The sequence below is a fragment of the Kogia breviceps genome, chromosome 6 (assembly GCF_026419965.1).
Source record: "Kogia breviceps isolate mKogBre1 chromosome 6, mKogBre1 haplotype 1, whole genome shotgun sequence".
NCBI classification, from domain to species: domain Eukaryota; kingdom Metazoa; phylum Chordata; class Mammalia; order Artiodactyla; family Physeteridae; genus Kogia; species Kogia breviceps.
The window spans coordinates 17878055-17891020 of record NC_081315.1 but is presented as its reverse complement, the minus strand read 5'-3'; the positions used below and the strand labels follow the sequence as shown (position 1 = coordinate 17891020).

General features: G+C 38.1%; 1 protein-coding gene across 3 annotated transcripts in view; it reads right to left on the bottom strand.

Moving 5' to 3' along the window:
* MTTP (microsomal triglyceride transfer protein) overlaps positions 1–12966 on the bottom strand; it is a 56438-nt gene that overhangs the window by 17136 nt on the left and 26336 nt on the right. For all 3 annotated transcript variants that reach the window (XM_067035542.1, XM_067035540.1, XM_067035541.1), the window contains 5 exons: positions 11986–12136; positions 9685–9842; positions 5998–6166; positions 4995–5102; positions 113–325 (listed from right to left, as the gene is read on the bottom strand). In XM_067035542.1, the coding sequence (XP_066891643.1) occupies positions 113–325; positions 4995–5102; positions 5998–6166; positions 9685–9842; positions 11986–12136 (799 nt within the window). The remainder of the gene's footprint in view (positions 1–112; positions 326–4994; positions 5103–5997; positions 6167–9684; positions 9843–11985; positions 12137–12966) is intronic.

The window sequence follows — 12966 nt, the reverse complement described above, 5'->3', positions numbered from 1 at the left end:
AGTTTGGAAAAAAAAAAAAACTAGGGTGACTTCAGAGAAGTTTGCATTTGACTTGTGATTAGGCATGCTTTTTTCCTTTTGTGAACGTTGCCAATATTCTTGGAGAATTTACCTCATCAGTTATGAAAGGGGCATCGTATCTCTGGAGAGTGGTGGTGGCGAGGTGGCTGACGGACCCCTCTCCTGTCTCCGCGTACTTCAGAAGGAGTGGGATGCCTTCCGGAAGCCGGGCATTCTTCAGAGCCAGCAGGTACATCATTAGCTCCTCCTTTTTTTCTGCTTTTTCAAGTCCTCCCAAGATTAACTTCTTGGCTTCTACCACTCCCTAAAAAATCACATTCTACATCAGACATATGCATAACCATATATTAATTTTTTTTTTTTTTTTTTTTTTTTTGTGGTACGGGGGCCTCTCACTGCTGTGGCCTCTCCCGTTGCGGAGCACAGGCTCCGGACGCACAGGCTCAGCGGCCATGACTCACGGGCCCAGCCACTCCGCGGCACGTGGGATCTTCCCGGACCGGGGCACGAACCCGTATCCCCTGCATTGGCAGGCGGATTCTCAACCACTGCGCCACCAGGGAAGCCCTGCATAACCATATATTAAACAAAGTTTGGGTAAGATCAGCTTCACTCTTGTGTCCAAGATAACAGCCTAAAGTTTTAGAAAGTTTTACACTGGTTGCCTGACTGAGACACACAATGAAAATGAACAAGTAAAGCTTGATAAAGGTGTTGTTGTTTTTTAAAAAAATACATACATTAACATATTAAGAAGCAATGAGTATAATTAATAATGGGCATATTTACTTTTAAACGCATTCTGAATGTATAAAGTCATTTTTAAAATTCCCTTGTGATCGATTATTCCTAAAACTGCCCATTCACTGAAATTCTAAAATAATGGTTAGATGGTGCCTAAATGGTGGCACACACCTTTTCCTTAGTAACAACTTCAGTGAAAGCACTTAGCACTCAACTGTAAGGTCTTGTTCTAAATGTTTAAAAAGTGCTTGTTTCCACTTGATTCCAAATTTGATAAATGCTGACATACTGTTCAAAAAACATTCCTTGAATGCCTTTTATGTAGCATGTACTTTGCTAGGTACTTTTCAAACATATTCTTTAATCAGAAAAGGCCTTTCAGTTTTCTGGCCTAGAAACTATGAACTAGCAGTTAATAGTTTAATGGAAAAGCAAATTAGAAATAGGGACATCTAGGCTCTTATTTTACCTTTGCTGCGACGTATGTTTTAGGGGCTTCAGTATCATCTGTAAAATAAAGGTTCCTAAGATCTAATTCATCTATAGGATTTATAAACTCTGAAGCCAGGCTGCAGGTACACACACACGTGCACACGCACACACACACACACACACACACACACACACACACACACACCGTGAGAGAGACGGGGGGTAGGGAAGATAAAAAAGGCCCCCAAAGAGAATGAAGATGCTAAACTTCAAATGTACTTAAAAAAATACCATTTCTCAACTATCAGATTGATCTTTAAAAATACAAAAGTTTGATAACATACGTTGTTATTGAGCCTACAGGGAAACAGGCATTCAGGTGGAAGCAAAAAATGCTATGATTCCCATGGAAGATAATTTGGCAAAAGGTAACAAATCTGCATTTTGATCCAATGCCCTGGCCCTGAAGCTATATCTCCAAAATTAAGAGAAAGTGTGCCTGAGATTATTCATTTAAGCATTATTTGTAATAGTAAAAATAGTGGAAACCACCTAATGACCACACATGGGAGAATAAACGGTTGTGCCTCAGTTTAACACACAATAGAGTACTAGGCAGTTGTAAAAGGAAGGAGAAAGATCTCTGTGAACCAGTATGGGGTGATTTCCAAGGTATGTTGTTAAGTGGAAAAAAGAAGATACAAGAGAGTGTATAGAGAAGGCTATATTTTGTGCAAGAAAAAAGAAATAAAAGGTGTGTGTACATCTGCTTACTGTTGCAAAAAGAAACAGAAAGGAGAACCTAAAACGAATGATACCGCTTACGTAGAAAAGGTAGGTGAGAATGGGTGGAAGGGTAGGAAAGGGTATGAGACCTCTTTGAGGAACTTTTAAAATAAAGTCTTGACTTTTGAATCATGTTACTATTCCACAGGTTCAAGAAATAAAATGAAGTCAACAAGGATGAAAGGTGGCTAAAATTGATTTCAAACAGAAACAAATGAACATGAATGTATATCAGAGTAATAACCTAACTAAACAGAAGAGAATAAAAAAGAATTAATCCAAGCAATGTTTGAACATAGTCCTCTGACTGTATACCTTTAGTGAAATATATTCGAAGGTCAAAAAGACTGTGATGAAGTCCTGAACTTTATTTAAGTCAGTTTGGTTTTTGTAATGACATTGGTGTAACAATTGCAAAATTATTTTGTACGTGTTTTAGGATTGAGCAAATGAGTCAGGATATTAATGTTCTTGAGAACCACGGTTCTCGCTGTGGGAGAAGAAAGGTATAATTATGGAATGACAGAAGGAGAGAAAGAACCCTATAGAATTGGAGGTAGCAGTATGAACTCGCAATGGCACTCAAGTAATAAGAAGTAAGTCTTTAGGGGTGAAATGTCAGATGCATGCAACTTACTCTCAAAGGGTTCAACCAAAATAATATAAAATGAAATAAAACAGAATGAGATAATGCAAATATGACAATACGTTAACAATTGGCAAATCTAGATGAAGCAGGTATACAAATATTAGTGGAATTGTGCTATTCTTACAATTTTTCCATAAGTTTGAATTTTTTCAAATATAAATTTGGCGAAAAAAGAAATTAGGATACAGGGCGATCAAAATGTAAGCAAAAACAAATAGAAAAAGGAAATAGAGGTTTAGTACTCATTGTGACCTGTGTAGCTGCCATTTTAGACTGTCATAGGGCAGTAGCTTTCATGCCAGTAAATGCTGAAAAGCTATAGCACTCAATAGCTCCGCAGGTACCTTTTGGACAGTAAGGTAGTGTGGATTGTGTGCCCAGCAGATGACTTAAATTTGTATTTAGAATACATCATTTTCTTTCTGTCCAGATGTCTTTGATATGCGCAAAAGACAGATGAGTATTCCACAGCGGAAAGTTGAAAAGAAAATTTGAACATTTGCTATGGTCCATTGGGTAGCCAAGTCTCATTATCTTCAAAGATGCATTTTTTTTAAAGTCGCTCAAAAACATTAACAAAACTGAATGACAGTGATGGATAGTTTACAGCTATACTCATAAGGTAACTTTAAAGACGTGATAACCAGGCTGTCCCATTATCAGAAGAACTTTAAATGTAATCCTTTGTTTTGCTTCCTTCTCACTCTATATGCCTCTCTTGGGTAATCCCATTGTCTCCTAAGGTTTTAGTCACTCTCTATTCCTGGTCCTAAACTCCTCTTCTGGGCTACGGATGGATGTGGCCATCTGCCTATTGGACAACCCAACCTGGTGTCCCAAAGGATTCAAACATAGCCAAAACAAATTAATAGCTCTACCCTCCTCCCACCCCCAAACCAGGTTCTCTAATAAATTTTGCTTAAGTGGTTCACATCACCGTACATCTAGTATCCTAACCTGGAAGCTTAACAGTCACCTGGATTCTCACCTCTTTCTCATTCCCCACATCCCATCAGTCACTGAATACTATCGATTCTATCTCCTAAAGGGCTCTTGAATCTGTCTCCTCTCACCGTAAAGCACCTACATTAATTCAGACCTTTATTAATTCGTGCCCAGGTTGTTGCAAACATTTCTGATCAGATCATACTGGCCCTAAGGCAGCTGACACCCAGTCTATATACCATTTTGCTTCTTCCTACGTTAAAAAAATCGGCGTGTGTCATTCACCACCTAAAAACCACATTATTCTCCCTTTTCTCTACAGAGTGAAGTCGAGAGTCCTTAGCTTGCCATTAATAGAGATCCAGCCTACCTCTCTTCTCTTTTCCCTTCTTTCCTTCATCAGCACTCCCACCTATCTGCCCTACAAACATACATATTTTTTGCTCCAGCCCCGCAGAATTTCTCACTGTTCTCAAGCATATCAGGCTCATTTTGAGTTTGGGCTTTTTTATACATTATTGTATCTCTCCTAGACTGTCCTTTATTCCACAAAACTCTCTCTTCACCTAAAAACTTCTTCTAGGCTAAGCTATTTGATATTATCATTTTGGTGACAGCTTCCCCAGCACTCCCAAACAGAATAGTTTGGTGCATCTTCTGTAGTATTCACAGAGCACTCTTTTTTAAAAAAAAAAAATTTATTTTTGGCTGTGTTGGGTCTTCGTTGCTGCGTGCGGGCTTTCTCTAGCTGCGGCTAGTGGGGGTTACTCTTCATCGCGGCGCTTCTCATTGTGGTGGCTTCTCTTGTTGCGGAGCACAGGCTCTAGGCACGCGGGCCTCAGTAGCTGTGGCACACAGGCTCAGTAGTTGTGGCTTGTGGGCTCTAGAGCGCAGGCTCGGTAGTTGTGGCACATGGGCCTAGTTGCTCTGGGGCATGTGGGATCTTCCCAGACCAGTGCTCAAACGCATGTCCCCTGTATTGGCAGGCAGATTCTTAACCACTGCACCACCAGGGAAGCCCCAGCGCACTCTTTTTATATTTCAATATTATTATTTATCTGTTTGCATTGATAAACAGACTAGGAGTTCTTTGAGGATGGTAGAATGTTTTATGTATCTTTATATTAAGGAGTTAGCATAATGCCTAGCACAGAGTAAACACTCATCAAATACTACTGAATGGATGTTTTTATATGTGAGTTTTGTGTTTAGCCAAGATATTTGACATATGATTGCTGAAGTAAACCAGCCAACTCAAATAATTATGGAAATTGAAAAATATAAGAAGTCATAGTCCTTTAATGTCATAAAAACCATACAAATTTGATTTTTGCCCCAATGGTGGGCAGCACGGTAAATGTTAAATAGATTGGTCCGGAACTATAGATACGGTAAATGAGATTGGATTGGCACTTACTTTGAGTTTGCAGCCTTCATTCTGACACAGCTTCCTGACAAGGGCCCCAATGATGATCATAACGGATTCTCTGATGTCATTGCTCCCAAAGGAACCTTTGAACTTACTCTATTAGCCAAACAAGGATATAAAATAGGTTACCAAAACATTTAAACATTTCCAAGGGATATTTTAAGTAAAGAAACAAAGAAGCCAAAGCCTGAGGAAATTGTTTTTATGTTCCTAGGTTGCAAACTCTGAATTTTGCTTTGGGGACACTTACAAATTCACTATCTAGCTTTGGGTTGAAGAGTCTTAGAGTCCTTCCAGGTATTTTTAACGTGGGTCTGTGAAGTCCTGAGAGGTTTATGGACTGGGGTCATTGGGTCAGTGAATCAAAAAACTGGTCTGTAAAATTTTATGTATGGGTAATGAGGGGTTTCACTGATTTTATCAGATTTTTCAAACAAACCCATTTTCTAAAAAGATTATGACCTATTCCCCTAAATCATAAGTGAATAAGTGCACTTTTTGTTTTTAAACCTTGGATCCAAGAGAACTCTAGCTTTTGCCTACAATATAATTTTTAATATCAGAAGAATTGTATCTTATATATATATATAACATGTATAAGATTATACATTATACAATGTACTGTACATCAAATACCATGAAGATTTTTGAAGTCAAAAATAAATCTTTTAAAATCAAATTTTGAAGCATAATCAAGGCTCCCCTCTGAAATTTTGTCCTATGTTACATTATATGATAGGTGAACACAATCTTTAAATTTCCATAAAGTATAGTTTAAGTTATTTAGAGGAATTACAAAGAAGACACTATGTGAAATAATCTACTGTACAGTCAATGATTAACAGAAAGAAAATAGCCCAAAGGAATTTGAATATGACTAATCAGAAGGCTCTAGTTTCAGCCTGTATTCTGATGCTAGCAAATTTAATTACTGCCTAGATTCCTAAGAGCAGCTGAGAGCCTTTATTTTTGCAGTTTCCATTTGACTTACAATGAGGGCTCTCAGGAGTTCTTCATCAGGATGGGAGGCAAATCCACAGGCATAGAGAAACCTCTCCTGGAGGATAATGCTACTGTCACTTTTGAAATCCAAAAAGTCCAAAATGGCATCTAATGAGTCTGGGGTCTGAGCAGAGGTGACAGCATCCACCAGCTGGGGTCTACAAAAAAGGCATAGTCATGGATATCAATGTTTAGGGTGCTTAAGAAATTCTTTTGAATCGCTACCATTCATAGACCCCATTGGTTTACGTTTCCTAAAGAAGTGAAAAATTTTTTATTTAAACAAAAGAAAAATGAATGACTTTCTCCAAAGACCCTTTCCCATTTTATTTGAAATCTCTCCCTTAACTCCCTTCTTTCTCCTCAATGTATACTCAGAATATACAAATTAATTTTACTGTATTAGCCTAAGCCAAATATAATTTGGAGATTTATAAATAAAATCATATAAATAATATTATAAATTAGGTTCAAACTCTTTTCTGTATGGGTCATATATAAAAGCTATGGTCCCCCAAATCAATTCTTTCTCTAATTAGCTTTGCAAATATATACATTTCTCAAATACATAACTTAACTAGGGTAGTATCATTTAATGGAAAGATGGGACATTCTTTTCACTTTCATTTATATCCAAGAGAGACGTTTTTGCTCATTTTTTAAAAAATAAAAAGCACCTGGGAAGCTGCAGCATAGCACAGGGAGTTCACCTCTGTGCTTTGTGACCACCTAGAGGGGTGGGATAGGGAGGGTGGGAGGGAGGGTGACACATGAGGGAAGAGTTATGGGAACATATGTATATGTATAACTGATTCACTTTGTTGTAAAGGAGAAACTAACACACTATTGTAAAACAGTTATACTCAAATAAAGATGTTAAAAAGTAAAAAAAAAAAAAAAAAAAAAAAGGTGAAAAAAAAAAATAAAAAGCACCATGGTATAGTTCAAGTTCAACCATAGTTCAAGTTCGACCACAATGATTACTTGTGAGCAGACTGAAACTCCTGCAGGAAAGTGCTAGCTACATATTCTACTCATCAAGAACCTTTGGTTGGCTGAGTCTTGGGATGGTAAAATTTCTGAAACTAGCTGCCATACTAATGAACATATCAGGGATGTATTGATATATATTTTATTCCACATTCACATAACATACCATACATGTATTTAATATGTTATACTTTTTTAAAAAGGTATTCTTGCACTATACCATTTTGATCCTAACAAAAACCCTAGTGAATGAAACAAACTGAGAGAGAGGTAATACTTATTAAGTGTCTATTATTGCACCAGAAATTTTAAGTGTGCAACCTTTTTTTGCTTTAACTTCTTCATCCATGACATGGGGCTAAAAACAGTAGTTATTTTAAGATTGCTGGGAGGAGTAAATTACACGGTCTATGTAAAACACTTAGAATAGCGCTCGGCACATTGTAAATGTTCAATAAATATATGCTGGTATTAATACCACCACCTCACTGAACATCTCTATCAGTTTAATACTAATATTCTCTCTTATATATAAAGAAACAGAGATATCCAGTCATTTGTTCAAGGTCCCATAGCTGGTAAAAATATAGCTAGGATTGGAACTCAGGTTTTTCTGACTGGAGTACACGGTCTTTAATTACAGTGTTTCCTAAAGTGTTTTTCAGGCAATACTAGTCCTACCAAATGCTTTAAGAAAAGGGATTTTCAAAGTCGTGTAAGTTTGGAATATGTTTAAGGAAATTTATACATAATATTATCAGATTAAAGATGCTGGATATTTCTGTAGCAGAGAACTGTTTAACTTGGTTTCTCCCAGTGTTTTTCTTTTTTTTTTTTTTTTGTGGTACGCGGGCCCCTCACTGCTGTGGCGTCTCCCGCTGTGGAGCACGGGCTCCGGACGCGCAGGCTCAGCGGCCATGGCTCACGGGCCCAGCCGCTCCGCGGCACGTGGGATCTTCCCGGACCGGGGCACGAGCCCGTGTTCCCCGCATCGGCAGGCGGACTCTCAACCACTGCGCCACCAGGGAAGCCTCTCCCAGTGTTTTTCAAACTCAGTTGCTCACCGAAGGCTTTCCTCTTGGCATACTTGTTAATATTCTATAAGTTATAAGATACACATAATAAAAACTTTGGGAACCGTTACATTCCACCACCCTGACTTTCACTATCCTACAATAAAGAGAAGGAATTATTCTCTTTATTTTATGGATGTTGAAAGTGAGGCTCAGGGAAGCTAAATGTAAATGATCTACTTAAAGGTTGTATGCTGTTGGAAGTCAGAATTTAAAACTAGGTCTTCTGATATTAGTGCATCCTAGTATCTTTTCCACCGTACTACGTTACGTGTGTGTTACTTATGATATGGTACAATATTGTGTAAATAACCTGATTTAGAAACTACATCAAGCAATCATGCAAATTATTGCCACCTTAAAATTCTTAGGATACAAATAGGCTAAGGCTTAGTGTAATCTCTGTTCTAAATAGCTAATTTTTGCACTATCCTTGTCATATTTTTGTTGTTGATAAAAAGATAAGTCACTCTAAAATATATTTTTCCTAAGTTCTATGATGAAAACAGAGTCTGAGAATTTATGATTTTGCATATATTTAACTTCTGGTTTAAATATTTATTTTTGAAGATGGTACCCAACTAACTCGTGGTTTGTCATATGGAATTCATATCAATTTTTTTAATGTCCTCAAGGTGAGTAAATAATAAATACAATCTAGAATAAACAGACTTCTCAGAAAAAAAACTAAATTCTCTTATTCTTGGGTAATTGAGTCCCTTGAACTCAGTGACTACTGCTGCTCTGTGTGTGTGTGTGTGTGTGTGTGTATGTGTGTGTGTGTGTGTGTGTGCGTGTGTGTGTGTACATGCGCGTGTATAACAGCCACTTTCTACTTTTTATTATCTTAATGGCTAGTTTCCACTGTTTGTCAAATTAATTGAGCCATGTTCTATATCATCAGTTAGGATAATTAGTGTCATATGGTTGAATCTGTAGTTACAGACAAATTTTATATTACAAGACCAAAACACTTTTACTTAGAAAGTGTATTTGTATTTACAAAGTAAATTTGGTAATTAAGTCAACTCTCTTTACTGTGCATGTCAAATAAAGCACTCTCTCATCAAATATTCAAATAATGTACATATTTCTTTTCTCTGGATTCTTTTGGCTGTTTACCTCAGTACTCAATTTTCTTTTTAAAACACGGCTTCAATGGGGATGATCACATAAAAATGAAAGCACATTTTCAACTGAAAAAAATCATATTTGTTTTTTGGTTTTATAATCAACTCTGAAATCTTTTCGAGTGTAAATGAATAGCTAGGGAACACAGTTTCACAACAACGAGGCAGCACATGCACATGTGGTGTCACAGTGAAGCCCTGCCCCCCCCATCTATGTACCAATCCAGACCTGATGTAAACTCATGAATACTCAAAAAACAACGCTCACTCTGAGTCACTACTGAAAACTTGTTATTGCACGTCTGGTCAATTAACCACTGCATTGCTGCACGGAGGTATAACTGTTCAATGAAAACGCAAAACAACAAAACAATTGATTGGAAGGTGAGGCAGTTGGTTAAAGAGGGATCTTACTTGCTTAATAAACAATAACCCAGTAATGCTTTCCCACAGACAACCCCACACAATGTTCAGGGCACTTACAGTACTTCCTTGTTTTCAGCCTTTAGGATTTGGAGGATCTCTTCTTTCTTTGCAGTCCTGAGGCGCTTAATAAAGGTCAGGAAGCTTCTGACGGCCTCAGCCTTGGAGAGGTTGTCAGGCTGCAGGTGTTTTCTGATGGACTGCCAGTGCTCCGAGAGCTGCAACACATGGCCGCAGGCCCACACCACATCCATAATTCTGAACATCCACATTTACAAAGGATGTTCTTTCCCGAAATAAACTTTCCTTTGTATCTGACAAGCCAAAGAAGCTTTTTGTGTCTTACCTCGATATATCTGATCGCCCCCTGTCCGTGCCACACTCCTGTGGCTCTGGGAGGCTAACACAGAGGCCTGCTGACTCTGTGTACAATTCCCCTGTAGGAGGACTATTTTTGTCTATTAGCACTTAGCTCAAAGGATCTCAGGCTTCTAGGCATATGGGTTATTCCATGGTTACAATAAGGGAATTCTATCTGAGGCCAGACTTTGACTACCATAGTGAAATGATGCCAAAATTTCATTAACAACAGGATATGTTGGAGGCGAAAAATATCAGAACTGCTGAAGAATTGTATCAGGTTTCTTATGTAGTGGAACCTTACTGAAAACCAGTTTCTGTAATAATTTGAGCTCCCTATTCTCTTTATTTTACTTCTGTATGAAATGCAAACAATAGTAAATAGTTTGCAAACCATAGTAAAACATATTGCTGGGGTCTGAACTGTTCATTTCATATATCCATGTTAAGTAGAGTATTATTTAGATAAAGGTAATTCTCACATACACCATCGTTATGCTACTGTGGTTTTAAAAATAGTAAATAGTTCTAATTAATGACATCCTTTGGCTTAGAAATAAGCTGAAAACTTATTTTTCGTAGTTTACCACTTTTCCCCAGTTGTAAAAAAATGTATTAAATCTCATCAGTGACCTCTAACTCTGAATAATGTCCATGCTGCCAGTTTTTAAATTACTCATTCCTTCCAATAAGCAACAGATATATATTTTGCTCTTTTTTCAAGTCCTTTTTGGTTACCTAATTTTAAGAGGATATTCCAAAACAAAATTCCAGTTGTACTTAGCTAAAGATTCACTGGGTCATTTCTAAGGGCAGACAGCATATCAGTGTGAAGTCAGATTTTTTTTTTTCTTTAAAGGCTTGCACTGGTGACATTATACTGAAGTTGGAAAACAAATTCCTCAAAGACATAAACCTTTCCCTCAATAATAAAGAAATAGTTATGAAAAATCTTAGATGGCTCATAATGTTGGATAACTGTGGGGGGAAAAATTAACAGCATAAGAAAAGATGATTGGTTTCATTAGTCACCTTTCTAAATAATTTCCATCTCATATGACATTAGAACATTACACCAGAACATGAGATGATTTATGGAAGAAAAACAAAAGAAAAAACCAAGTGTGAGAACCATTATTTTTTTGTCTCATTTTGGTTTTCCCTTAATTCAATTTTGGTATATTTGAGAAACTAGAAAGGAATTAGTGCCTCAGACTTTAAGCAAATTACGGTATTAGTTCTTGATGTGTCTACTTTTCTCAACACTAATAATAGCCAAGGGTAGAGCATCTTCTGGTAGCTACGAACAGAGCCTGAAGCCGAGCGTTTGCTCTCCTGACAAGAGGTGGAGTATTAGGAAATGCTGGAACCCAGAGTCATATCTGTGGCCATACATCACAAATGATTCATGCAATAAATTAAATTTCTCTTTGCTGGATTAAAAATGTTACGAGATGATCTACACTTTGCCTTGGGGATGTTCTATCTCACTTCTGGCTGTAACTGTAGGGGAGGTTGGGGCATGGTAAATACGTGTTCCCAATTCAGGCAAAGAGTTTGGTACCTTTTTTAGTCCTCACAGCGATTCTCAGAACACTGAGGTCAGTAAAACATTTCACCTATGGACACATTGCTACCAAATGACAGAACTTTCAGGATTCAGATCCCTGTCTGTGCTCTTGATGCCATGCTTTCCCCTTAACTTCATGAGGTCCTTATCCCCACTGCATTCTAAGTGCTGCTTTGAGGAAGCTCTCCTTAAGTCATAACATTTTTTATTGGACATGAGTGGATGGTAATCATTGGTTAATTATTGTATTATGCATCACCTTAGGTGCATATTATTAGGCTACTGCCATTATAACTCAGTGGTGGCTGGTAGTTCTTTGTAAACTTTCTTTACAAATTAACCGAAGCTTCCACTGGAGACAAAAGGAAAACAGAACTTTAAGCCACGATTATTCCATGATTTGGCCACACAACGCAGTTGCTCACACTTACGGAAGGGCATCCTTTGCACTCGCTCTCGAAGACCTGGCCCACAATGGGAACGGCCGTGTATTTCGAATCAACTGCTTTAATGACGGCTGCAACCCGCTTCCCAGGCATCAGTCTTGGGCCTGCTTCCGTTGTCTTCAGCTCTAATTTCTGCCTGCATAACCAAGGAGGAGAAATGTCACATTAGCAGCATTCTTTTGAGCGAACAAGCTACTAACTGTCATTCTTTTGGCAAACAAGATACTAATTTATTCAAATTCTGTAAGGCCATGTCTTTCAAACAGTGATATCTCCAGCAGTAACAGAAACCTCAAGATAATTATGAAATTTTTCTGGAGCAACAATTTTATTCAAAGATTCGAAAATTTAAGTCTGGAATTTAAAAATATTATGACAAGAGGCTATAGGAAAGAAAATTTGCCTGGATATGTGATGTCACCTCTTTTGGATTTAGCCCAGCTCTCTGAAAATGATGTCTATAGTCCAACCACGTTTCACTTATTAACTAAGACAATTAGGAAATCTTGTTTTCCCAAACTGGCCTCAATGATATTTTTATCTGATCCGCTCTTTCAGAAGCTTGCCTCTCTCCCTTTAAGAGGTGGAATCGACATCCCTCTCCTTGAACATAGGCAGGACTCTGTGACTGCCCCGACTCATAGAGAACAGTAGAAGTGTCAATATGTGGCTTGTAAGGCTAAGTCATAAAAGGGAATTCAGCTTTCATCTGGCATGCTAGCAGCACATACCTCGAGAGAACTGAGCTGCTGCCATGTAAGAAGTCTGGTTACCCAAACCTGCCGTGTTGAGAGGCCACATGGAAATAAAGAGAGATGCGTGAGGAGCCTCAGTAGTTTGAGTCTCCCAACCCAGACACCAGATAGGTGAGGGAGCAGCCTTTGAACCAGCTCTGGTCAGTGACAGTCTGCAACTGCACAATAGACACCAAGAGAGGCATGCCTAGCAGGACCGAGGCAAGTGCCA